Raw genomic sequence first — 25,649 nt, forward strand, 5'->3', positions numbered from 1 at the left:
AAAAAAAAGAAAAGTAAGGGCTTAAATTTTATTATAGGTGCAATAAGAAGATATGAATGAATTTTAAACAGATGTGTGACCTGATTCAGGACTTAGCAAGATCATTTTGTTGCTGAAGGAGAAAAGATAGTAGGTCAATATTATGGAAGCAAACTGTCTAATACCTATTATAGTTCAGAAAAGAAATGGTAGTTCGAACTAGGGGGTAAGAATGGAGAAGATTATGAATAACTGCAAGATTTGGTGGTATACTAAATATAGAGTAAGTAAAGGGATGAAGGAGGAATCAAGGATGAAATTTAGCTTTCTAGCATGAACAAATGGCTAAGATGATAATACTATTTGCCGAAGTTTGAGGAAAGATCAGGATTTTTAAAGACATTCGCATAAATCAAAATCTTCCTCTGGACCAATTTTGTGATGCTAGTCATGTAAGAAACTGGACACAGAAATATAAAGCTCATGGGAGATTAAATCTGAAGATATAAATCCAAAACTATTTATCTTCATATTTAAAGTATCATTGTTGGGTGGGGTTATCCAAGGAACAAGCACAAAGAGAAAACAAATGAGTAGTCCTTAGGGGGAACTGTGAAATCTGGTATATGAGAGGAAACCAATGAAAGACTAAGAAGGAAAGACTGGTGAAGTAAGTGGAAAATCAAGATCATATGCTATACTCAAGTCTATAATCTATAAAGACAAGCGTGAACAGCTGAGCAGCAGAGTAAGAAGGGGACCAAGAGTGATCACTGGGTTTAGAAACAGAGAACTTGTCTGTGAATCTGTCTTACTGCGTGGTCAGAAAAGTCATGGCTATCTCTGTTTTTCCATGCAAAAATGTGTCATGACTTTTCTGACAACCCAATAAGTAGACATAGTAGTGGGAAGGAAAGCCAGACTGGAGTGCAGAGGTATGAATGAGAACAGAGGATGCAGAAACAAATAGTGGAGATAGCTCTTTTGAAGCTTGCCATGAAAAGAACAGAGAATAGGTTATGCAGCTAATGGAAGAAATGAGATCTAGGGAAGCTTGTGTACTTGTGTATATGTTTTAAAAACTCAAGAGATTCTAGTATGCTAATAAGAATGGTTCAGTAATGGAAATCTGAGAGAAGAATTAACTGTAGCAGTGAAGTACCTGGAAAGGCAAAAGGATACGGAACTGTGATAGCAGGTGGTTTGCATTTTAGAGAAGGAGAAATACGTAAGACACTGAATTGAGAGGGAAAATTATTTCAGAGAAAACATGACGGTAAAATTCAGAGTGACCACATGAGGTACTTAAGGAGGATAAAAGGAAGACGTTATATCCCTTCTCTTTTTTTCCCATCTCTATAGCTTCTGTCATAGTACAAGGGGTCTTCACAAAATGAACGGAAAAATGACTATCATGAAAAAATCTATGCATGGATTTCGAAAATTTCATGTGAGAATAAACTCATACTTTAATTCTACTTTTCTGTGAACTTTTTGGATGCCCTTAGGATATAGTGACCATCTTCTAAGAGGTCAGGAAGAAACCAAAGGAATGGAGAAAAATCTATTCTTCATATAGATACTTGCAGCATTCACCATTTCTGACTGTCAACCCTCTCACTTAAAAATCCTCCAGGGTAGCAATATAGCCCATGTTATAAAAAGAAAACTCCTTAATACAGTATTTGAAAGTTCATTATAACTTTGGTCACATTTTTCCCTAGTCTTCTTCCTAATCACTTCTTTTTATAGTTATCACTGCTCAATAAAGAAGTACAGATTTTAGCAGGTGTATTTGATTTCAAAGCCTTGTTCTGCTTAACAACTTCATATAAGGTACTTTTTTAGTGTCCAGCATACATTGGATAGAAAAATGCGTCGTGACTTTTCTGACCCACTATTAACTACTTAATAATTACTAGTACAGGATGAGCAACCCTAATCCAAATATCTGAAATGCTCCAAAGTCTAATACTTTTTGAGTATATGACACTAGAGGTGGGAAATTCCACACCTGATTTCATGTTGACAGGTTGCTGCAATATGAAAACATTGTAGGACCAGTCAATGGCATGGTAGTTAAGGTGGCTGGATCCCACATGGCCAACTGAGTGGTTAGGGTCCTGGACCAAGAGACTTGAAAAATATGCTGAGTATGTGCATGTGTGTGCTCAGAATCCTGAAAGGAGAAATGGAGAATGGATTGTGGCATGACCATCCTTCGTGGGGGTTGATCACTTTGATCACTTTTCCCCCTTCTCTCCCTCTCTCCACCCAGTACAAACACCCCTTAGCAAATTTTTTAAAAATAAAAAGAAATATATATGTATTTTATAAAGTCACCTTTAGGCCATGTAATATAGGGTATTCAGGCATACCTGAGATACTGGAGATTATGATCCAGATCACCACAATGAAACAGATAATGCAATAAAACAAGTCACAAGAATTTTTTGGTTTCTCAGTGCATATAAAAGTTGTTTGCGAGACCAGCAGCTGGCGTAATGGCTATGGACTCCCATGTGGTCGACCGTGGTTTGAGTCCCAGACTTGGTGGCTTAAACTCATGCCAGACACGAGTGCAGTTGTGCCCAAGATCCCAAGAGGAGAATGGAGGAGAAGGTATTGTGGTGTGGCCATCCCCCGGTGGCAGGGAGGGAGGGGGTGATTCCTCGCTTTCTGTCTCTGTCTTTCTGGTGAGTGCACATGCCCTAGGCAAAAATGTCTCCAAACTAAAACAAAAAACAAACAAACAAAAAGTTGATGTTTGGGACCAGCATGTGGTGTATTGGTTGAGGTGCTGGACTCCCACATGGCCTAGACCTGGCAACTTGAAAATCACACTGGACACGTATGAGCGAGTGCTCAAAATCCCAGGCAGTGAATAGAGAAGAAGGGACCATGGCTTGGCCATCCCCACTGGTGAATGATGTCTCACTTTCCCTCTCACTATCTCCTTCTGTCTTTCTCTAGGGAACATACATGTACTATGGTAAAAAACTTAAAAAAAAATTATGCTTACATTATACTGTAGTCTATTAAGTGTGTGATGGCATTATGCCTAAAAGAACTAATGTACACACCTTAAACTGGCTGAAACAATTTATTTTTCTTTCTTTCTTTCTTTTTTTTTTTTTGAGAGGTTTTTACTATAGGGTACATGCGCTCATCAGAAAGACAGAGAGAGACAAAGATAGAAAGCGAGAAATCACTCCCCCCCCCAGGGGGGATGGCCACGCCACAATCCCTTCTCTTCCATTCTCCTCTCGGGATCTTGGGCACGCACGCACACACGCCTGGTGTGTGGTTAAGCCACCAGGTCCAGGACTCAAACCATGGTCAACTACATGGGAGTTCAGTGACATAGCCATTACGCTAACTGCTGGTCCCATGGAACAATTTCTTAAAATAAGGCCATAACGGGGCCTGTGAGTAGTGTGGTGGTTAAAGCAATGGACACTCCCACATGGGTGACTATGGTTCAAGTCTTGGACCTGGAGGCTTGCTGTCTCACATATTCTCTCTCTCTCTCTGGTCAAATTGAAGAGTAATAATAAATGAATAAAAGTAAAATAAATAATCCACAACAATGGACTCTTTCATGAAAGAATTCTCTAGCATGTGATACTGTTTGACAGCATTTTATCCAGAGCAGAATGTTTTTCAAAACCAGAGGTAATCCACTCAAGTGTTACCAATGCTTTATCAACAAGTTTATGCAATATTCTAAGTTCTTTGTTGTCATTTCAACAATGCTCATGGCATCTTCACCAGGAATAGATTCCATTTCAAGAAACCACTTTCTTTGTTCATCTGCAAGATACAACTTCTATCCATTAGTTTTATCATGAGACTGAAGCAATTGAGTCACCTCTTATTGTTAAAATGTTTTGCTATAGGGTGTATAATGCTCACCAGAGATCAGGAAGGGAGGGAAAGTGAAAGTATACCCTAGGGAGGATGACCATACCACAATCCCTTCTTCATTCTCGCTACATTTTGGGCACCTATGCATATAAGCCTGGTGTATTTCCTAAGCTGGAGGTCCAGAATTTGAACCATGCAGGTAGCCATGTGGGACCATATGTCTGGCCCACAATTCAGTCAACCTCCTTGGGCTCCATTTCTAGTTCCAGTACTTGTTATTTCTATTATACCTGCAATTCTTTCCTCCAAAGTTTTAAACGCCTCAATTTCATCCAGGAGGGCTGGAATCAACTTGTTCCAAACTCCTATTAATGTTAAGACTTTGACCTCCTCTAATGAATCACAAATGGTCTTAATGGCATCTAGAATGGTGACACTTTTCCAGGTTTTCAATTTAGTTTGTCCAAATCCATTACAGGAATCACTATCTATGGCAGCTACAACCTTATACACTGCATTTCTTTCTCTTTTTTTTTAAAAAAAATTATTTATTTAATCATGTCTTCCATGCACGAGAAAGACAAAGAGACAAAGACATCCTCGACAGGATCTTGATACTGTGATCCATTCCCAGCTTCAGGCTGCCCCTGTGTATTCAGGGAGATCTCCAGATGCAAACACTGAAATTTTCCATGTGAGCTGGCTTCACAGAATGCTGCATTTTACTACTGTGCCACTGCTAGCTCCTATAAAATGTACTTCTTAAATAGTTAGACTTTAAAATGAAAATTACAATTTGATCCATGGGCTACCAAAGACACTGTATTGGCAAGCACGAAAACAACATTAATCTCCTTGTCTAACTCTATCAGAGCTCTTGGGTGACCAGGTGCTTTGGCAATGAGAAGTGACATTTTGAAAGGAATATTGCTGAGCAGTAGGTCTCAACAGCAGTAGGGCTCATTCAGTAATCCATGCTGTACACAGATGTGCTGTCATGCAGACTTTGTTGGTACATTTTTAGAGCACAAGCAGAGTAGAGTCAATATAATTTTGAAGGATCCTATGATTTTTGGAATGGCAGATGAACACTGGCTTTAATTTAAAAGTCATGAACTTTATTAGCTCCCTACCAAGAGTCAGCTTGTCTTTTGAAGTCAAGCACTGACTTTTCTTTAGTTATGAAAGTCCTAGATGGCATTTTCTTCTAAATGAAGGCTGCTTTATACACATTAAAAATCTGCAACCACCTTCAATGATGTTAGCTAGATCTTCTAGATAACATGCTATAGCTTCTACATCACCACTTGCTGCTTCACCTTATACTTTTGTTATAGAAAAGACTTTTTTCTGTAAACCTCATGAACCAACCTCTGCCAGTTTCAAACTGTTCTTCTGCAGTTTCCTTACTTCTCTTAGGCTTTAAAGAATTGAAGATTGCTCTCCCTCCAGCCCGGCACCCAGCAAAAAGCCAGAATCCATGTGTATCTGAGGTAGGCCTAGCCCTGCCCCTTTTGCACAGTGCATGCGCTGCTCAGTACTCATTTTTTTGGGATTTTTCTTAAAAAAAGTTTTTCCTCTTTTCATTGTTTTGTTTGGTCTTTTTTTTTGTTTTGCTTTGTTTGTTTATTTGCTTATTTATTTATTTATTGTTTTTTTCCCTTTGTTCCTTTCTTTTACCTGACTTTCTCACCTTGCTTCTCACCTTCCACACACTGAGTGTCTAGGCAGGTCTAGGTGCACAGTAGTGAAACATCTGAATACTTTTAGGGTGATAGTAAACCTCAACCCCCACTGAACTGGCACAGAAAGGGAGAAACTCATCTTTATAAATCTAAATAGAAATTCCTTTCTGTGGATACCACATTGCAAAACACAATAGCAGAGAAAAAGGCATAGAAATACCTCACAGTAAAGTGAAGCATATGAGCTTACAGTAGCAGAAATCTCTAACAAATTAGCCAAATGTGAATATACCACCAAATGACTAAAAATCAGAAGAGAGTCTACAAAGTAAGCAGCTGGGAGAAATATGGAGCTGCAATAAGCACAGCTCATCTCCTCCCACACATTTCTGAATTCTTAGATGAAACCCTCTAGCTCAGTCCAGTTGCACCTATTCCCTTGAAACTGTGAGGCCTTTGTAACGCCCAGTTCCACTGACAGAAGTGTAGACTGCTTGGTGAGGATCAGGGAAACATAACGGAAGACATATTGCAGGTCATTTCCCTCTGAATGCCTCTAACACTCAGAATTAACTTCAAGAAGGTAGGAAGTAATGTATAATCCATCAGATGACCAGAAACCACCACAAAGACACAAGAAATATGGGAAATCAAGAAAATATCTATCCCACAAGGGGAAAAGCCTTTCATCATCCACAAACAATATAACAGAACTCGTGGAAATGTCAGATAAAGAATTTAGGATATTCATAGTGACAAAGCTAACAGAAATGCAAGAGAAGACAACGAACTCCAGAAAATGCAGGAGGAAAGAGACAATGAGTTCCAGGAGGTGAAGAAGATCTTCCACAATCTGAAACAGGAAATCCACACCATAAAAGAGAACCAAACAGAACTGTATACTGTTTATACATCTAGATCGCTAGAAGTTTCTCTGTATCAGCAATAAGGCTGTTTTGTATTTCCATGCATGAGTTTACTGGACTATTCTTCTTCATTTCCTTTAAGAACTTCCTTTTGTTCACAATTTGGTTTAACAGTTTGGCATAAGAGGCCTAGCCTTCAGTCAGTCTTGGCTTTTTGGACATGTCTTCTTTACCAAGCTTAATCATTTCTAGCTATGTATCTTTAGAAATCTACTTTAGTGGTTCAGATACCTATTTTTTTAAGAGAATATTTTATTTACTTTTATTTATTTATTTATTTTTATTTTTTAATTTGACCTGAAAGGGACAGAGAGTGAGAGAATGAGAGAGAGACAGACAGAAAGTGAGAAAGCAAGCTGCTAGGTCCAGGACTTGAACCATGGGCGGCCATGTGGGAGCCCAGTGCCCCTAACTACCATGCCACCTGCTGGCCCCCCCAGATACCTATTTTATACTCAATTATTTCCATAACAAGAACAACAAAAATCCTGATAATCATACCAGTATTCCTCTTCTGGAATCTTCTCCAAAGGTGGATTCAGGCAGTAAATATGATACGCCATATTACATTCATCACATAGAAGCTGCATGCTGGGTTCATGTTTTCCACCACATACATGACAGGAGCAAGATCGGCATTTTGTATCTGGATCTCCACCACACAGGTCACATTCAGGATCATTTTTCCCTAATAAGAACAAAATTACAACAAAGTTCAATCTTAATTTCAAGGGAAATACAAGTTGTCAAAGTTGTTTAGATCCAAACATTTAATAAACTACTAAGATGCTAATGGCTCAATGAACCAAGAAATCTGAGACTCTCTGGGTAAGACTCCACATAGATGCCTAATTCTATTCAAAGAGATGTTAGTTAATGCTTTGGGTCTTTAATACCTATTAGACTAGAAAAAAATGTTTAGTATTTATAATATGGAGAAACCAGCACACTGTTGTGGAAATGCAAACTGATAAACACCTGAAAGATCATTTGAGAATATTCAAAATAACTTAAGATTTTTTTGTTGTTGATGTTGTAAGAAGGTATTCCTTCTTCCTACTCTGCTGGTTTCCAAGAGTATTTTCTCTGAACACTTCTGGATCTCACCCCATCCTTTGTATTCCTTTATAGAGATAAAGCAACTCACCCATTTGGTGGGTTTAAGCTACTCATGCAGGTATCTAATCAAGGTCCTAATAATGAGAAGTATGTTCTCACTTTCCCTGTCCACCTCAACCAGTGGACAGGGAAATAGTGACCCAGGCAAGTCCACCTTTTCCACAGATCCAAACCTTTCTTTGGGTGGGCTGCACCTGGAGGTAGAGGAACTGGTGAGTTAGCAAGTCCATTTAGGTTTTTCCACAAGCTATGCTTCCAAACAGTTCATCATTATCAGTGAAAGAGAGCATTCTAACTCAGTTCATTTTAGTCTATTGGTCCCGAACTCTGGCAGGAAGTAGCTTATATTGGCCCTCTTCTAAATCCAGACACCTTTAAATAAAGTGTGCCTTAATATTTTTAAATGTAAGTATGCATATAAATATTTTTGTACAATTCATGTACAAAATAAGGTCCATAGCAATGTTCATAAGACCAAGAGTTAATTTAAATATCAACAGATGACCAATTGGATAGGATTTTTTTTATAAAAGTTAAAGTAAAATTACAAAATTTATAAGAACTAATACAAAAGTATTGATGTATATTAAATTCATAAAAAGAAATGGCAAAACATTTTTTAAACCAAATTAGTTGTATAAACTCACAAAAATTTTTGGAATGATATACACTGTTAAAGTGACTGCCCTTTGGGAGTTCTGTATTGTTTGAATTTTTGTGGCTTTATACTCTGAATTTATTACAAATATATGTAATGCGTTTGTGAGGAAATTTGCCACTATCATATATATCTAGCGATTTAAGGGAAATGGAAACAGTACCTGACAACTGGGTGGCTTAGGGGGACGAGCTTCTGATTTCATTACTAACTTTCTGGCTGATAACTGCTATTCTTGCCAATTAATGGAACTTTACAATTTTGTTTTTCTTCCACTAACACACTATGACAACATATAAGCAGCAGAAGCAGAACAGACTCAAGATGCCAAAGACATTTTTAGATTTTTAGTTTGGCAAGGGATTTAATCAGTGGCTATCTGGCTCTGAAATTATTCCTTTACATACAAGTTTAAAGGTGTAGCTAGATCATGATTATTATCAGACAGAGGACAGAACAAGTATATGCAGATAGTAATACTGAGAGTGTAGGAGAGAGTGACAAAAGACATGAGAAAAAACCTAGACAATGTTGTTTTCCTACTGTTTTGTTGAGTATGACTACATTAAATAGGTTTATTCATCATGCCTTAAAGTTATTCAAATCTAGATATATTAGTATTGCAGTCTCAAAAAAGTAGAATGGCCAAGACTGGTAATGTGGAAGTTTATTTACTGTCCCATTAAAGGTGTTCTCTTATACTAATCTTACATAATTGTAGTAAGAAAAAGCTAGGCTTCAGTGGTAACTATTTCTTTTCCAGAACTGAACAAATACATGGAAATTAAACAACATGTTTTCAAATGAGAACTGGGTCAATAAAAAAATTAATAATAAAAATTTTTAATTTCTTGAAACAAATGAAAAAGAAAATACAACATATCAAAAATCTATATGATAAAACAAAAATAATACTAAGAGTGAAGTTTATAGTGATAAATGCTTACATTAATAAAGTATTAATTGGGACCAGCAGTTAGCATAATGACTATGTCGCTCGCTAAACGCCCTTGTAGCCGACTGCAGTTTGAGTCCCAGACCCGGTAGCTTAAATTCACGCTGGGCGTGTGTGCATGAGTGCCCAAGATCCTAAGAGAATGGAGGAGAAGGGATTGTGGCATGGCCATCCCCGCTGGGGGGGTGATTTCTCACTTTCTGTCTCTCTATCTCTCTGTCTTTCTGGTGAGGGCACGCAACCTATAGCAAAAACCTCTCCAAAAAAGAAACTAAATAAGTAAATAAATTAACAAAGCATTAATTGAAATATTTCAGGGGACCAGCAGTTGGCATAATGCCTATGTCACTGGACTCCCATGTAGTCGACCGCAGTTCGAGTTCTGAACTCAGTGGCTTAAACTCAGGCTGGGCGTGTATGCGTGAGTGCCCAAGATCCTGAGAGGAGAATGGAGTAGAAGGGATTGTGGCGTGGCCATCTCTCCTGGGGGGTGATTTCTCGCTTTGTCTCTCTCTGTCTTTCTGGCAAGTGCACACGCCCTATAGCAAAAACCTCTCCCCCCACCAAAAAAAAAAAGGAAAGAAAAAGAAAAAAGAAAGAAAGATTTCAGATAACCTAATGATGCACCTCAAGGGGTGTTGGGAAAGTCATGACATTTTTTCTATGCAAAAATGCATCATGACTTTCCCAACAACCCAATAGAAAAGCAAAATAAACCAATCCTAAAATCAAAGAAGGAAAGAAATAAAGATCAGAGCAGAAATAAATGAAATTAAGAGTAGTGAAGATGTTTTTAAAATACAATGAAAGTTGTTTTTTAGATAACTTATAAAAGAAATATTTTAAAATAGGTAAGGAAGTTTTGTTACATAGATTTTAGATGCTCTTATCACACAAAAAAGTACAATAACAGATGTGTTAATATGCTTCACTATAGTAACCAATGTACTATCCATATGTAGCTACATGTATTTCAATATATTTATATCATGTTGTAACCTAGACATGCACAATAAAATTTATTTGAAAACTTTTCTTAGAATATACTAGACATCAATACATGGCACGAATTGAATCGATTGCTTTCTACAAAAAAAAAAAAAAAAATCAGAAGAAACCATGAGACACTATAATCTATTTGGAAAGATAAAATGAACCATAAATGAAAGACCTGGAATGTAATCCTACCTGTTATCAACTGTGTGATATCAAGGAAGTAAAACCTATACAATAAAGATGTAGGACTGCACTCTACCATTCTAATGATTATTGAAATCTCATCCACCTCTCAGAAATCCAAGGCTCAATATTATTCTAAGACTATACTTGTACAGAACTAAATCTCATTATTAAAAATTAATCTTGACAGACCACATAGTTACTGAAATGAGATTTTTATTCAGACAGAATTTATTTACTTATTTTTAAATTTTTTAAAGATTTATTTATTCAATTTTATTTATTAATTCAGTCATTTTCATTTGACCAGAGAAAGGCACACAGAGAGAAGGAAACTGGGAAAGCAAGCCACCGGGTCCAAAACTGGAACCATGGTTGGCCATGTGGGATTGTCCCATGCCTTAATCACCATGCCACCTGCTGACCCTAAACAGAATTTATAATAGAGGAAATAGTGAGGAAACAGTAAGAATATACTAAGATGAGAATATATTTCTTTGAAAACATGTTCTAAATTTGAGAAAACCCTTGAAACCAAAATAAATCTTAGATCAAAACTGTGTCTTAAAAATAAACTTATATGATCTCCTTCACAAGTTATTCACTGGCCAATAAAAGTAAATTTCAGTCATGTACAACACATGTAGTTTAAGTTTAAGAGAAAAATCCATACTTAAAAACTTTCCATCTGCCAATGAAAGAGGATGGGCTCCAGGTTTCTCAATCTTGAAGATTTCATCTACAAATATTACTCTGCAGTCATTTAATGTTCCTTCAGAACCCCTGTTTTAAAATAAAAAAAAGAAGGAAAAGTTAACTTCTGACAAAAAAATCTAAATTACACACAAATACTAACTAAAGAGTCTTTGTGGAAACTTGCTAGACTTTTGCATATTTACAAATTAGAATTACAGCTATCTTAATCACTCTCAACTATCATTTCCAAAAGCAGAAAAAGCTCAATAGTGATCAGTTAATATTAAAATATTAAGTATAACTTTAGAGTTACATCAAGAAAAATAATTGAAAGACTTACTTAGATTATCTGGTAAGAAATAGCCATCTGGGAGCCAGTAGGTGGTGTGGTGGTTAAGGCATTGGACTCCCATGTGGCCAACTCTTCTAGAACTTTTAGTGTCACCCAAACACAAATGCAAACAACTACACAAGTAAATATATAGCTTAGCCAGCTATAAGGTGCACATCCTTTATAATTACCAACCATGACAGAAGGCAGAACTGTTATTGCTTCTTGCCCTTTTGGCTACAATCAAGTGTATAAAATAGAACTGTCAACTACCTCAGTAGCCCTCTACATACTCCCTCTCAATGACAACTTCTTCATACCCTCCCAAGATTTATATTTACCTTTTCTTGTCTTGTTACCTGTCTGCCTCCATAATTTATGATATAGTTTTCCAGTGTCTTAAATGTCTCTAATCTATAACTTTTCACACCATCTCTTTGTTCCTTGCAATTTGTTGAGGAGATCCACCCACTTGTCCTGCAGTTTCTCCCAGTCTTGATTTTAATAATTGCATTCCCAACATGTAATTTGAACAGTTTTTTTTTTTTTTAAATATCATCTGTATTTTCCATAAATTAGCAGTTAGTTTTGGAACAGAGGTAAAAAAAAAAAAAAACCCTTGAACTGTTGCCTATTTTCCCACAGGCTGGCCTCTTAAAGTTTTATAGCAACTTAGCTTTGTTGACTCATTTATGTATTATCTATGGCAGGACTCATGCTACAATGGTGGAGTTGAACAGATGTGACAGAGACCATCTCACCCCTGACCTGCCCCAAAGGATGAACAATTTACTATCTGGCCCTTTATAGGAGAGGAAAAAAAAAAAGTTTTAATCAGGTTTAGGTTTCCCCTCCTTTTTTAAAAAATTAATTTCTTCCATGAGCAAGAACGATAGAGATTGAGACAAAGAGAGAGACACTGCACCCTACAGAGTCCTGATGCTACAATTCACCTCCAGACTTCAGCAAGCCCAAGAGCATAGGCCCAAATGGGCTTGGCATACTCAGAAGTCTCTAGACAAACAGGAAACCTTCCCATGTAGTATTATCTTGTAGAGCATCACGTTTTGCCCCTGTGCCACTGCCTGGCCCCTAGGTTCATTTTTTGAAGTATTATTTCACAGGTGTTATTTCCATCAGAAAGTGCCTTTTTTTTTTTTTTAAAGATTTTTGCACGTGTTGGAGAGAGAGAGAAACAGAACGCAAGAAATCAGCCCCCAGGGGAGATGGCCATTGTCTTCTAGCTTTACATCCTTTTTGATGAGAGCTCGATCATCTTTCCTTTGTTTTTATCTTTAGCTTTGAGCAATCTTAGTGATATGCTGTGTGTTTTCTTTGTATCCTGCTTAGGATATGAAGAACTTCCTTGATCTAGCTTAAAATTTTTCATCCGTTTTGGAAAATTCTGACTATTATACTTTCTTTTCTTTTTTAAGATTTTTAGCTAAATGGTGCATACACTCACGGGAGAGAAATAGAGCGAGAGTGAGATCGAGAGAGAAAGAGAGACAGAGAGAGAGAGAGGAAGAGAGAGAAAGTGAGAAATCACCCCTTGTAGGGGAAAGGTTATGCTGTAATCCCTTCTCTTCCATTCTCCTATCAGGATTTTGGGCACATACTCACACACCTGGCGTGTTTTTCAGGTTGCTGAGTCTGGGGCTCAAACCGAGCAGTCGATCATGTGGAATCCAGCTCCCACCCCCACTTTTTTATTGTGAAAAAATGTCTAATTAGAATTGCCTAGCTGGACTCGATTTGGCTGATCCCAATTTCATGAGCAAGACTGATGCAACAAAATCAGGAGCCACCTGCACATATGCCTTCTTTCCATCAGGATGGATAGGGTTGTTGACCTCGGCCATATCAGTGTCACAGAGGTTCTTCACAGCTGGTTTGATCTTGCTTGTTGGACTTGATATCCACAATGGACACAAGTGTCCGGTCTTCTATTTTCTTCATGGCAGACTCAGTGCTTTGGGGGAACCTGATGACGGCATAGTGATCAAGCTTGTTCTCCTGGGGATGCTCTTCTGAGATGATTTGGCTGCCTCTGGAGATGCAGTGTCTGGGCTTCTGAAAGGTTGGTGATAATAGGATCTTTTGTGTGTGTGTGTGTGTCTGTGTGTGTGTGGCTGTGGACACCTTTCAGGACTGCCTTCTTTCTCCAAAGCCTTTGCTTTTGGCTTCAGTTTGGGGAGGGACAAGAACTTCCTTCTTCATTTTTGGTGCCATCTTGGTGAAAAGATATACTTTCAAATATTGTCTGCAATCCACTTTCTCTTCTTTGAGAATTCCAAATACACATAATTAGATCTTTCACCACGTCCCATGTATATAATACTCTTCCATGTTTTCCAAGACTTTTCCCTGTTTCAGTTTGCATAGTTTTTATTGTTTTACTTTCCAATTTACTAATCCTTGATCTAGCTTAAAATTTTTCATCAGTTTTGGAAAATTCTGACTATTATACTTTCTTTTCTTTTTTAAGATTTTTAGCTAAATGGTGCATAGACTCACAGGAGAGAAATAGAGCGAGAGTGAGATCGAGAGAGAAAGAGAGACAGAGAGAGAGAGAGAGGAAGAGAGAGAAAGTGTCTGTCTATTTGCCATTAAACAAATCTAATGAGGACTCAATTTCTTACTATGGGGTCACTGGAAAAGTCATGACGCATTTTTGCATAGAAAAACGTGTCATGACTTTTCTGATGACCTAATATATTGTTCAGTTCTAGAATCTGCCATATATTCATTTTAGATTACATTTCTCAGTTGAAACTCACCATCTTTTTTTCTACCTTCTTAAGCACATTAACCACGGTTACTTTTAAGTCCCTCTCTAATAAACTGAATTACTGGGATCACCTGTGGATCCACTTCTATTATTGGTTTTTCTTTCTTCTGATAATGCAGCTCTGACTTACGGCAACATAGTATTTTTGGCTCCACGATGGAAAGCGTATCCAAAACATTATGGGTTTCAGATGTTACATAAAGAAGGTTCAGGTTTTTTCCCCTTCTGCTGGGAACATACTCTGTAGTTTAACAGGTTAATCAGCAACTATGCTGAGTCAAGACTGGCTTACAGTCTTAGAAAGATTTAGTTTACCTGTTTGTCTTAGCCAAATAGTTTTCAAACTAAGAGACATCATATATTCTGTGGGGACCAGTGATCCCCAAATCTGTTTCTTTTCCAAGACTGCTGAAAATTCTACTTTACTTTTTACTTATGTTTTAAGCCTCTTGTCCAGCTAAAACCCAGTATTTAGCCAAAGTACAAAGGTGAAAACAGGCCATCTGCTTCCAGTATCTCAAATATCTGCCAAAAGCTAATTTTTATTCCCATTGTGCTCCTAGTTGTCCTCAACTAAGTTTTGCACTGCATCCAGAATGGGCAGATTCCCCAGGGTAAAAGACAATTACAAAAGCCTGCTGCTTTCTGAGGTTCTCTCCTTTCCAGAGCGGTAGCCCCAGTAGTTCTCCTTTATTCTCTGTGACCCTCAAACAAATGATAACTATTTGATCTGACTACTCTAGTTGTTTTAGGTAAGCATGCGCATCTACTGCCACCTGCCCGATCCAACCTGGAGGCAGAAGCCTTCCACGTACTTCTTTAAGTAATTCAATAAATGTCATAAAAGCAGACAGATTCAAAGCTAAAAATCACTTTTCACTTATTTATTAGTTAACAGCTCACTACAAGTATTTCCTCCTTACAAAACTGATGAAGCAGGACCAGCAGATGGCAAAATGGCTATGTTGCTGGACTCCCGTGTAGTTGACCAAGGTTCAAGTCTCATACCCTGGCAGCTTAAAACCCACAGTGGGTGTACGTGCATGCATGCACAGAATTCCAAGAGGAGAATGGACAAGAAGGGACTACAACATGGCTATCCACTCCTCCCTGGGGTAATTTCTTGCTTTCTGTCTCTCCAATGAACACACACACTCTATTGAAAAAGCCAAACCAAACCAAACAAATAGAAACCAAACTGATGAAACTATAGATTATAACCAAAACATGTAAATAAACAGCCAGTTCATTCTTTCAAGGTGAATCATATTCCACTGATTCCAAGAAGCCAACAATTGTAAACATTATCTAATGCACCACCAAAAAGGAAACAGGACTGAAAATGAGCAATCTAAGAACTGCCAGATAAAACTGGTACAGCAATTGGGAGCCAATGATTAGAAGACACATTATACAATTTAAAGAAAGAAAAAAGTCCAAGATTAGGTGTCTAAGAAGGACCCTCAAAGCTGGGATGCCAAAAGATTCTCTCATAGTTAAAGATAAATGATAAATAAACTATCTTGCAGATAGAAAACGGAAATAAACATGTTTTAATATTACCATGGGGAGTAAGAGAAAAAGCATCCTATAAGAATTGGATCCATCCTACAAGCTAGGATCCATGCAGGTTTGCAAGTCTGAATTCATATTATCTGTGAGATTTAAAAAAGCTCAAGCAGAGAACTTAAGTTAAATGAAACTTCCAAGTGAGCAATGGATGCAAACTCAAATCTCTAGAACTAACTTTAGTCAACTCAACAGCAGTTTTTTGTTTTTCTTTTTCAGTTTTTGCTATAGGGTGCATGTGCTTACCAGTGGGGGTGGGAGAGTGAGAAATCATCCCCTGGGAGGGATGGCAATGCTGCAATCCCCTCTCTGGATTTTGGACATGCATGCACACATACCTGGCATGATTTCCAAGCTGCCAAGTCCAGAACTTGAATCACAAAGTTGGCCATGTGGAATCCAGTGCCTCAACCTCTACACCCCCTGCTGGCCTCTCAACAGCAGTTTTTTTTTTTTTTTCTTTTTTTTTTGAGAGGTTGTCGCTATAGGGCGCGTGCGCTCGCCAGACAGATGGAGAGAGACATAGAGACAGAAAGCGAGAAATCACCCCCCTAGAGGGGATGGTCACGCCGCAATCCCTTCTCCTCCATTCTCCTCTCGGGATCTTGCATGCACACGCGCCCGGCGCGAGTTTTAAGCCACTGGGTCCGGGATGCGAACCGTGGTCGACTACATGGGAGTCCAGCAACATAGCCATTACGCTAACTGCTGGTTCCCTCAACAGCAGTTTTAAGACATATTTTAATTTCAGAATTATGAAAATATATTTTAAAAAACTATTCTTTCGGAATCTATGAAATACTGTATTTACTGAAAATCCATTGTAACTAGTGCCTAGAACATGACCTGGAACACAGCAACAAATAAACAAAAATAAAAGTATTAACATTCCACTGGCGTAACAGGCAGAGTAACGGGCCCCAAAGGTGTCCACATACTAATTCCAGAAGCTTGCAGACCTCACATGGCAAAAGGATTTTACAGATATGATTAAGGACTGTGTGATAGAGGGATTATCCAGGTGGGCCCAATATAATAACAGATCACCTTAATATAATGGGAAGTAAAAGAGCCTGAAGGAGACATGCACAAAAAATAGTTGGAGAGGGGATCAGCAGTTAGCGTAATGGCTATGTCGCTGGACTCCCACGTAGTCGACCGCAGTTCACGTCCCGGACCCGGTGGCTTAAAACTCACACCGGGCACGTGTGCGTGCGTGCCCAAGATCCTGAGAGGAAAATGGAGGAGAAGGGATTGCAGCGTGACCATCCCCTGGGGGGGTGATTTCTCACTTTCTGTCTCTATGTCTCTCTCTGTCTGTCTGGCGAGCGCACGTGCCCTATAGTGAAAATCTCTCTCTCTCAAAAAAAAAAAAAATAGTTGGAGAGATGCAATGCTGTTGACTGAAGATGGGGGAAACCGAGCTATATGCCAAGGAATGTGATAGGCCTCCAAAAGTTGAAGGCCTTACGTAAAAGTTTAAGGCAAGAAAACAGATTCTTGTGCTAGGTTGTGGTGTGGCAGTAACACAACAGAATCCATTAAAGGAAAAGATCCTGGATACATGTCCTAGGATATCCTGAGCACACTGGGAAAAACACATGTGTGTCCATGATCCAGATGCCTGAGGCTGAGGATGGATTGTGGTGTAAAGACCCTGTTAGAGGTGTCTATCTCTCTCTCTCTCTCTCTCTCTAATGAAATAAATAAGCTTTTTAAGAAAAGTGAAAACAAACAAAGAAGCTGAATTCTTCCTTAGAGTACACCAAAATGTACACATTCCTATGACAACTTTGATTTTAGCCCAATGAAATCCATTTAAGACTTCTCACCTCCAGAACTATAAAATAAGTTTAACTGTTTCATTCACTATTGGTTATAGTAGCAATAGGAAATTAACAAAAGGGAGGTAAGAGAAAAAAATTAATGTCATATAATAATCAATACTATTTTTTATAAAAGGGAGAATTCAAGTAACCTATATCTGGTATACAGGTACCCCTCACGTAACAAACAAGTTTGTATGACTAGGTCATTAAGCAAATGAGTCAATAAGCAAGGAGGTTAAAGACTGATGTCTTACAGTGAGTTGAGGTGTCATAGGGTACATATGTTTCAATAGGAATCATGCAATATCATACTAAAATACTGTAATTCTATCCATACAAAAAGCATGCATGAGGTAAGTAACAGAAAATAATAAGACATACACAATAACATAAACCTGGCATAATTGTTTTTATTTATTCTGAATACTACTGTGAGTGCACAATAAAGTACAAATTTATAAAAGAAATATGTACTCTTGTGTGATAGCAAATGCTTCATGTACTGAATACTAACCATATGCAGGAATGAGACAAAGATTGAGAAAGGGGATTCCCAGCACTAGACAACTGGTCCTAAGTCTGAGCAGTCATTCAACAGGTGGTCGCTAAGTGAGGAGTGTCTGTATATATGTGTAATTTTACACAAGGTGATCAAGAAACACCATTCTGAAGTGACATTTGAGCACAGAACTGAAACAAGAGTCAAAGCAAGCCAAATGAGTATCTGTGTGGGCAGACCAGGTAGAGGGAACAGAAAGTACAAAGGCCCTGAGGCAGAAACATGTTTACATGATTAAGCAACATAAAAAGGCCAGCAAGGTTGGAGCACGGTAAGCTTTGACGAATGACTTGATACGGACATTAAATATGTATTTTATAAAAAATTCTTATCACTAACTACACTATCACTTAAGCAATTTCATGATAAACTTAAGTATGAAGAGAATTCAGTAAATAAATTAAAACTAAAAAAATGACACTAGAAATAAAGTATTATAGCTAGCACTTTAATAAGGTTGAATACATTTTCTAGCTATGGAATTCATATTCTTTACTTCTGAATATCTAAATCAGTATGATTTTACATGGTATTAATATAACAGTTAGTGAACAATTAGGGTGTCAGGAAAGTCATGGCATATTTTCCTGTTTTTCTATGCAAAAGTCCATCAAGGCTTTACCGACGACCCAATATAATATTTTGAAATGTATTTAAGCCCACAACTTGTGTTTGAATTTTCTTCAAAGCTAAAATAAAAGTAGAAAATGGTAACTTAAAAACAGAATTTGACAACTATTAGGTCATCAAGAAAGTCATCATGTGTGGTTTTTTATTTTTTTGAGAGGTTCTTGCTATAGGGTACATGCGCTCGCCAGGAAGACAGAGACAGAAAGCGAGAAATCATCCCCCCTGGGGGATGGCCATGCCGCAATCCCTTCTCCTCCAGTCTCCTCTTGCGATCTTGGGCATGCACGCACACGTGCCTGGCTTGAGTTTAAGCCACCGGATCCGGGACTTATACTGTGGTTTACTACATGGGAGTCCAGTGACATAGCCATTACGCCAACTGCCCCTAGGATGTGTTTTTCCATGCAAAAATGTGTCATGACTTTCTTGACGACCCAAAAGAATTAGCTCAAGCATATTCAATTTTGGGACTCACAGACTGCAAAATAGAAACAAGCATTAATTTTAATTCCAAGTTTTCTTATCGAATCTCCAAAGCAGATTAAAACACTCAACCCTAGAGGATTTTAACTGAGGAATCCTACCAAAGTATTCAAGGAAAAAACCCACAAAGTTCTATAATCAGATAGAAAAAGAATATTCAGGCCCAGGCACTATGGTGGAACAGTAACACAAGCACCCTGCAACACTGGAAGCCACACAGCCTGGGATATGGCCGGAAAACATGCAGAGTATGCACATGGGCACCCAGTGTCTTGAGAAGATTTAGGACAGAAAAGGTATCACAGTGTGACAAGACCCTATTAAGGGTGCTTCCTCCCCTCTCTCTCATACATGCATGCATATATGCGCAAAAGAAAAGAAATACTCTACCAAATTATTAGCATAACCCATGAAAGACAGCTATAAAATTAACTTGCAAACTTCATTCATTACACAAATGCAAAAAACCAACAAAAGTAATGTTCAAACCTAACCCATGAACACAAATCTACAAAATATCAGTATCAAACACTAGCTATAGATAAAATTTTCAGTTTTCTCTTATATCAGGGGGAAAAAAGATGCATGCTATCATCGCTTCTTTTCAACCATGTACTAAAGGGCCCAGCTGGTAAATAGGGATAAAAGGAAGAAATCTAGAGTAAGGAAAGGACAAAACAAAACGATCATAATTCACAGATAATTATAATTATAACACATTTCAAAACAACCTCCTTGTAAATTAAAATTAGTAAATCTATAAAGCTACTAGACCTAAGATCAAAGGTTACTTATATTCTTATATAATGGTAAGAAAAAAAGATGACAGGAAAATCCAAACAAGAGTACACAGAGCTAAGAACATGTAAGACCTACTTGAAGAACAAGGTAGGATAACCTACTCTGTTATATTATGAAAGTATAGAACTGATACAAATATACATAAAACACAAACCAATGGTACAGAATAGAGACCAGAGGATGCATCAAATATAAAGATACTTGATATGACAGAGGTGATACTGAAGATCAATGGGTGGAAAATGGGCTTTTCAATAAACATCACTAAAAAAAAAATGATTATCCGTATGTATTGAGTTAAATGAGACCCTTACCTTACACTGTACACAAAAATCTACTCCAAGTCGATTAAAGACCTAAAGAAAGGCAAAATCACAAAGCTTTTAGAAGATAATAAAAGAGTATCTTTAGGATCTCTGGGAGGGAAGTTTCTTAAGCAAGACAATGAAAGTATAAGCATAAGGACCGAGCCTCGTTGGTACAGAGGGTAGAGTACCAGATAGTGGCCTTGGGGATGATGGCAAGTTTGTATCCCTGAGTCAGCCTGGAAACATGCTTGGGCTTCATGAGTGTGGGCATCCAAGATCCTAAGGAATTGGAGGGCTGGGGAAGGGAATCCTGGCTAGACAAGACCTTGTTGAGAGTGATTTCTCTGTCTCTTTAGTGCAATTAGCACTCTATAATTTGGAAAAAAAAAAAAAAAAAAGAATGAGTGTAAAGAAAAAAACTTCCTTAAATTTTGATAACTCCAACTACATTAAGAAACTACTCAAGGGACCAGCAGTTGAAGTAATGGCTATGTTATTGGACTCCCCACGTAGTCAACTGTGGTTCAAGTCCCAGACCTGGTGGCTTAAACTCATGCTGGGCACATGTGCATGTGTGCCCAAGATCCTGAGAGGAGAATGGATTGCAGTGGGTCATTCCCCCCAGGTGGTGATTTCTCACTTTCTGTTTCTCTGTCTTTCTGGCGAGTGCACGTGCCCTATAGCAAAAACCTCTCCAAAAAAAAAAAAAAAGAAAAGAAAAGAAAGAAAGAAGCTACTTAAATATAAGGAAAAAAGGAAAAGCCACAGAGGTAGAAAAGATAGTTTTAACTCTGTGATATAAAATGTATATTTAGTCTCTGTCCCTGTTTCTTGGCAAATTCCTAAAATGTTCAGAATCTCCAAAATGGTGTCTTTCTGTATGCTAATGAGTTGACCTATGGCTGCCAAACTTTGATAGCTTTAGGTGGCAGCTGGTCACTGGGAAGAGCAAGACATGATTAGAGGATGGGACTTTCAGCCCCACTCTCAAACCTCTGGGGAAGGCAGAGTGCTAAAGGTTAAGTTGACCACCAGTGACTTAATAAATCATATTTATGTAAGGAAGCCTCCATAAAAACCTGAAGGACAGGATTTAGAGAGCTTCTAGATAGCTGAACTCATGGAGGTTCCTAAAGCTAGTGTGCTCAGAGAACAGGGAAGCTTCATACCCCTAGCCACATGCCTTGGCTTGCATCTCTTCATCTGTATCCTTTGTAATATCCTTTATAATAAAATGTGTTTCCCTAAGATCTGTGAGCCAGTCTAGCAAATTAATCAAACCCAGAGAAGGGGCTGTAGAAACTTCAATTTGTAGCTGGTTGTCCAAGTTCCAGAGGCCCAAACTTAATGACTGATGTCTGGAAACTGAGGACTGAGCAGTCAGCCTGTGCAATCTGAAGCTATCTCCTGGGAGAGTGTCTGAAATGAACTGAATTAGAGAACATCCAGCTGGTGTCCACTGAAGAACTGATTACTAGCTGGCAAGTGGAGAGAAATCCCCACACACTTGGTCCCAGTAGTCTTCTGTATTGATAGGGGTGTGAGAGCAGAGGGAAAAAAAAATTTTTTTTCTACAACTATATATAACCACAATGATCTAGTTCCCATAATTATCAACAGAGCTCATACAAACCAGTAAGATATATTGTTGGGCTGGCCTAGTAGACTAACTTAAAGGAGCCAGATTCCAGATGGCTGACTTTAATTTGAGTCCTGGCTCTAGAAGCTTGAAAAGCATGTTGGGTGCCTGCCCCAAATCCCAACGGGATAGAGAAATGGAAGAAAAAGGATTGTTGCGTGATATGCCTCACTGGGGGGAATGGGAGGGGTGCTTTCTCCCCCCCTTCCCTGGCAAGCCCATGTACCCTCTGACAATTCAAAAACTTAAAATTAAGAAAGGGACAGCCCAAGACACAGGGGTTAAGGTGGCTGGATCCTAAATGGCAGATTCCATGTTTGAGTCACTGGACCCAGCAGCTTGAGAAACACTCCAGGTGTATGTGCCCAAAATCCTGAAAAGTGAGAGAAACGAAGGAGAAGGGATTGTGGTGTGGATCATTCCTTATTGGGGGGATGAGGGAGGGTGCTTTCCCACTTTCCCTGCTTCCACTCCCATCTCTGACAAATCTCTTTCTTTAGGTTTCTGCCATAGGGTGCATGCTGGCAAATTTTCTTTCTCTTTTCTCTTTTATTTCCTTTTCTTTTCTTTTCTTTTCTTTTCTTTCTTTCCTTTTATTTCCTTTTCTTTCTTTTTTTTTTTTTTTTTTTAGGTTTCTGCCATAGGGTGCATGCACTCACCAGAGAGAGACAGAGAGAGGGAAAGTGAGAAATCAACCACCAGGAGAGATGGCCACACCGCAATCCCTTCACTTCCATTCTCTTCTCAGGATTTTGGGCAGGCACATGTGCATATGAGCCCAGTGTGATTTTTCAAGCCACCAGGTCCTGGATTTGAACCACAGTTAACTATGTGGGAATCCAGCAGCTTAACCACCACACCACCTGCTAGGTTCCACACTCTGGCAAATTAAAAAAACAAAAACAAAAAAGATTGTCCAACAATTAACAATAACCATGAACAACAACAACAAAAGCATCAAATCTTGAAATCAGGTCCTCACAAAAGATACCCAAACTATTGATAAATATACAAAAAGTTTCTCAATCCCATCAGTAGTCAGGAAATGCAAATCAAAGCCACAATGAGATACTATTTTATTATACAGTCACTTGACTAGCAGAAACTAAAATCTGACAAACTTAAGTGTGGATAAGAATGCAGAGCTATGAGAACTCTCATACTATTGCAGAAGTGCAACCTAGTACAACCAATGAAATACTTATATATAGTATTATGTACTACAGTTGGAGATGCAGTTTCTACAATTCTACTCCTAGACACAATACACTCTAGGGTGTGCCTATATGCCAGCACAGAGGTAGAAAAATGTCATGGTAGCACTGTTTCTAACAGTCTCAAACTATCAATGCAAAATATATTTATTTCTTCATCCTGATTCACTATTTTCAGTGAGGAGAAAAGATTTCTCACTATGAAAAATAGTTTCCATCAACTGGGTCCTTTTTTGTACTTCTGTTTCTACGAATTGTAGCAAAAACTTAAAAGATGGAGAACACAATACTTTAAAGCACAGTATGTTTTACTGTTGGGAGAGTTGACCTATAATTCTATCAAACCAGTATTTCCTTACCCATAATTTCCACTGATTCTTAGATCTAGTCCCTAAAGCCAGGGTGATCCATTCTAAATGTAGCTCAGAATAACTTGCGAAAACATTAAAAATAAAAAAAATAAAATAAAGGCAGCAAGCATTTTTAGCTTAATGATATGAGTACTATTAACAATATTCCTATTATGTGTATATGCTTGTTATACTTCTATACTCAAGTATAGTGTAAGGCTCCCTATATGCCAACATATTTAGTGCTTTCTTTTCTTCCTAATTTGTTTCTGTTTCAGAATTTCACATTGTTAAGAAGTCTGTAATTGAGCTACATCCTTAGTATAGTCATAGAATCATACTTGTGTTTGTAGAAAGTTCTAAAGTCTATTTTCTAAATTAAGCTTTTTACATCACCTTACAATTGTATTTAATCTCAAGAGTTAGTAAACTTTTCCAGGAAGGGCTAAATAATAAGTAAAGTACAGGTTACAAAGGCCAAATGGTCTCTGTCACTACTGTTTGACAATGCTGCTGAGCATAAAAATTGGCATAGATAATATGTAAATCAATGGGCATTACTGTGTACCAATAAAAAATTTATTCACAAAAATAAGCAGCTAATGGGTTGCAGTTTACCCACCCTTGCTTTATATTGCTAACCATAAACAGATGCTTGTTCCCAGATTTGTCACTGTCACCAATTCAGTTAACTGAAACTTTACGTAAGTATTAGTTTGGCTGCTTCCCTTAGGTAAAAAGAAGTGACAAGGTCATTCTAAAACAAATCTATTTCTAAGAATTTCTCCTAAAGAAAGGCATGAAAAGGCACATACAAAGAGGTCTACCAAAATATTTGTAATAAAGAACTTGAAACAGTTTAATAGAAATTTTCTTTTATAAAAATTAAATTAGTGACTCTTTAGCTTGTAAACTCTATTCACAAGCAGCAGACATAAAAAGATGGTGACAATATTTTCCTAAGTAAAAAAAAGTAATTGTGAAACAACACATAGGATTTCATCACCTGGGGAAAATGTCTACTAGTACTTCTTAAAGAATTAATGATGGAAATAGGTGACTGATTAACTACTTCAGGTAACTTTTTTGCATTTTGAATTCTCTTTATTAAGCTTGCTAAGCTGTAAATTGAAGAGAAACTGCTACCAAGAAAAATTTCAGCTGGTTTTAGAAGTCCAGCAGCCAGCCAGTTAAGTAAGTCATCCACTGCTATTACATCAACATAGAACTTTACAGCAACCATAGTATCAAAATAGTTCCATATACTATTTTGTCTGATCCAAAAAAATCTTGTGAGTTAAGTAAGAATCTCTATAATAAAAGATTGTTATTTCCAAGATTCTTCTAAATATCCCTAAGCTTAAAGTAGAATTGGAGATATATGCCATTCTTCATAACAAATTCTCAAGAATTTATAAAAATATTTTCTTTCAGTATAAAGGTTTTCCTCTTTTAAAGACTCCATATTTTTCACTAAGGAACAAGTGTTACTATCTCAAAATTACACTCCTGATTCAGTAATCAAATGGCATCAGTGAAGAGAATCTTACCCTAGGAAAATTTTTACACGAAGTTCTTTTTTGGTCCTTGAGATTGTCTTCAATGTGGTAATTTCTGCATCAAACCAAAATCCTCTTTGTCCAGGATTTTCTACATTGTAGTTAACCATTACCACATCACCAACATTGAGTTCATTCCATTTCAAAATGGTTCTAGCTCGTGGTCGAAGATCTTTGACATTCATTTCTAAAGTACCGCTTTCTGGATATCTGAAGAAAAAGAAAGAGTTTATGATTATCACTGAAAATTACTAAAATTACATGCAATGTATACAAAAACTGAATTCACAGAGTTACTTTTCTAACAGAAAAAGTAAAATAAGGTCTAACTTCCTTAAATAGCAGGTGCATTTCATGTTGGTCTCTGACCTCTCCTGCAATATCTATAGTTTGGTTTCTTCCAGTATGAGCAAGAACTCTCTTATCCCTACTAGGTCTTGAGATACATCTTCATGGCTTGCAGAATGTCAGGCAAGTGTTTACCACATGTTCAAGAATCACCATTATATCAGTATATATATA

At 37.7% G+C, this 25,649-nt stretch overlaps 1 protein-coding gene across 1 annotated transcript in view; it reads right to left on the reverse strand.

The window, feature by feature from the left end:
- UHRF2 (ubiquitin like with PHD and ring finger domains 2) overlaps positions 1-25,649 on the reverse strand; it is a 119,874-nt gene that overhangs the window by 26,374 nt on the left and 67,851 nt on the right. Inside the window, exons 4-6 of the mRNA XM_006144468.3 lie at positions 25,119-25,337; positions 11,042-11,151; positions 6,959-7,145 (exon numbers count right to left, since the gene is read on the reverse strand). Of these exons, the coding sequence (XP_006144530.1) occupies positions 6,959-7,145; positions 11,042-11,151; positions 25,119-25,337 (516 nt within the window). The remainder of the gene's footprint in view (positions 1-6,958; positions 7,146-11,041; positions 11,152-25,118; positions 25,338-25,649) is intronic.

Source organism: Tupaia chinensis, unplaced genomic scaffold (genome assembly GCF_000334495.1).
Source record: "Tupaia chinensis unplaced genomic scaffold, TupChi_1.0 Scaffold000121_1, whole genome shotgun sequence".
Classification (NCBI taxonomy): domain Eukaryota; kingdom Metazoa; phylum Chordata; class Mammalia; order Scandentia; family Tupaiidae; genus Tupaia; species Tupaia belangeri.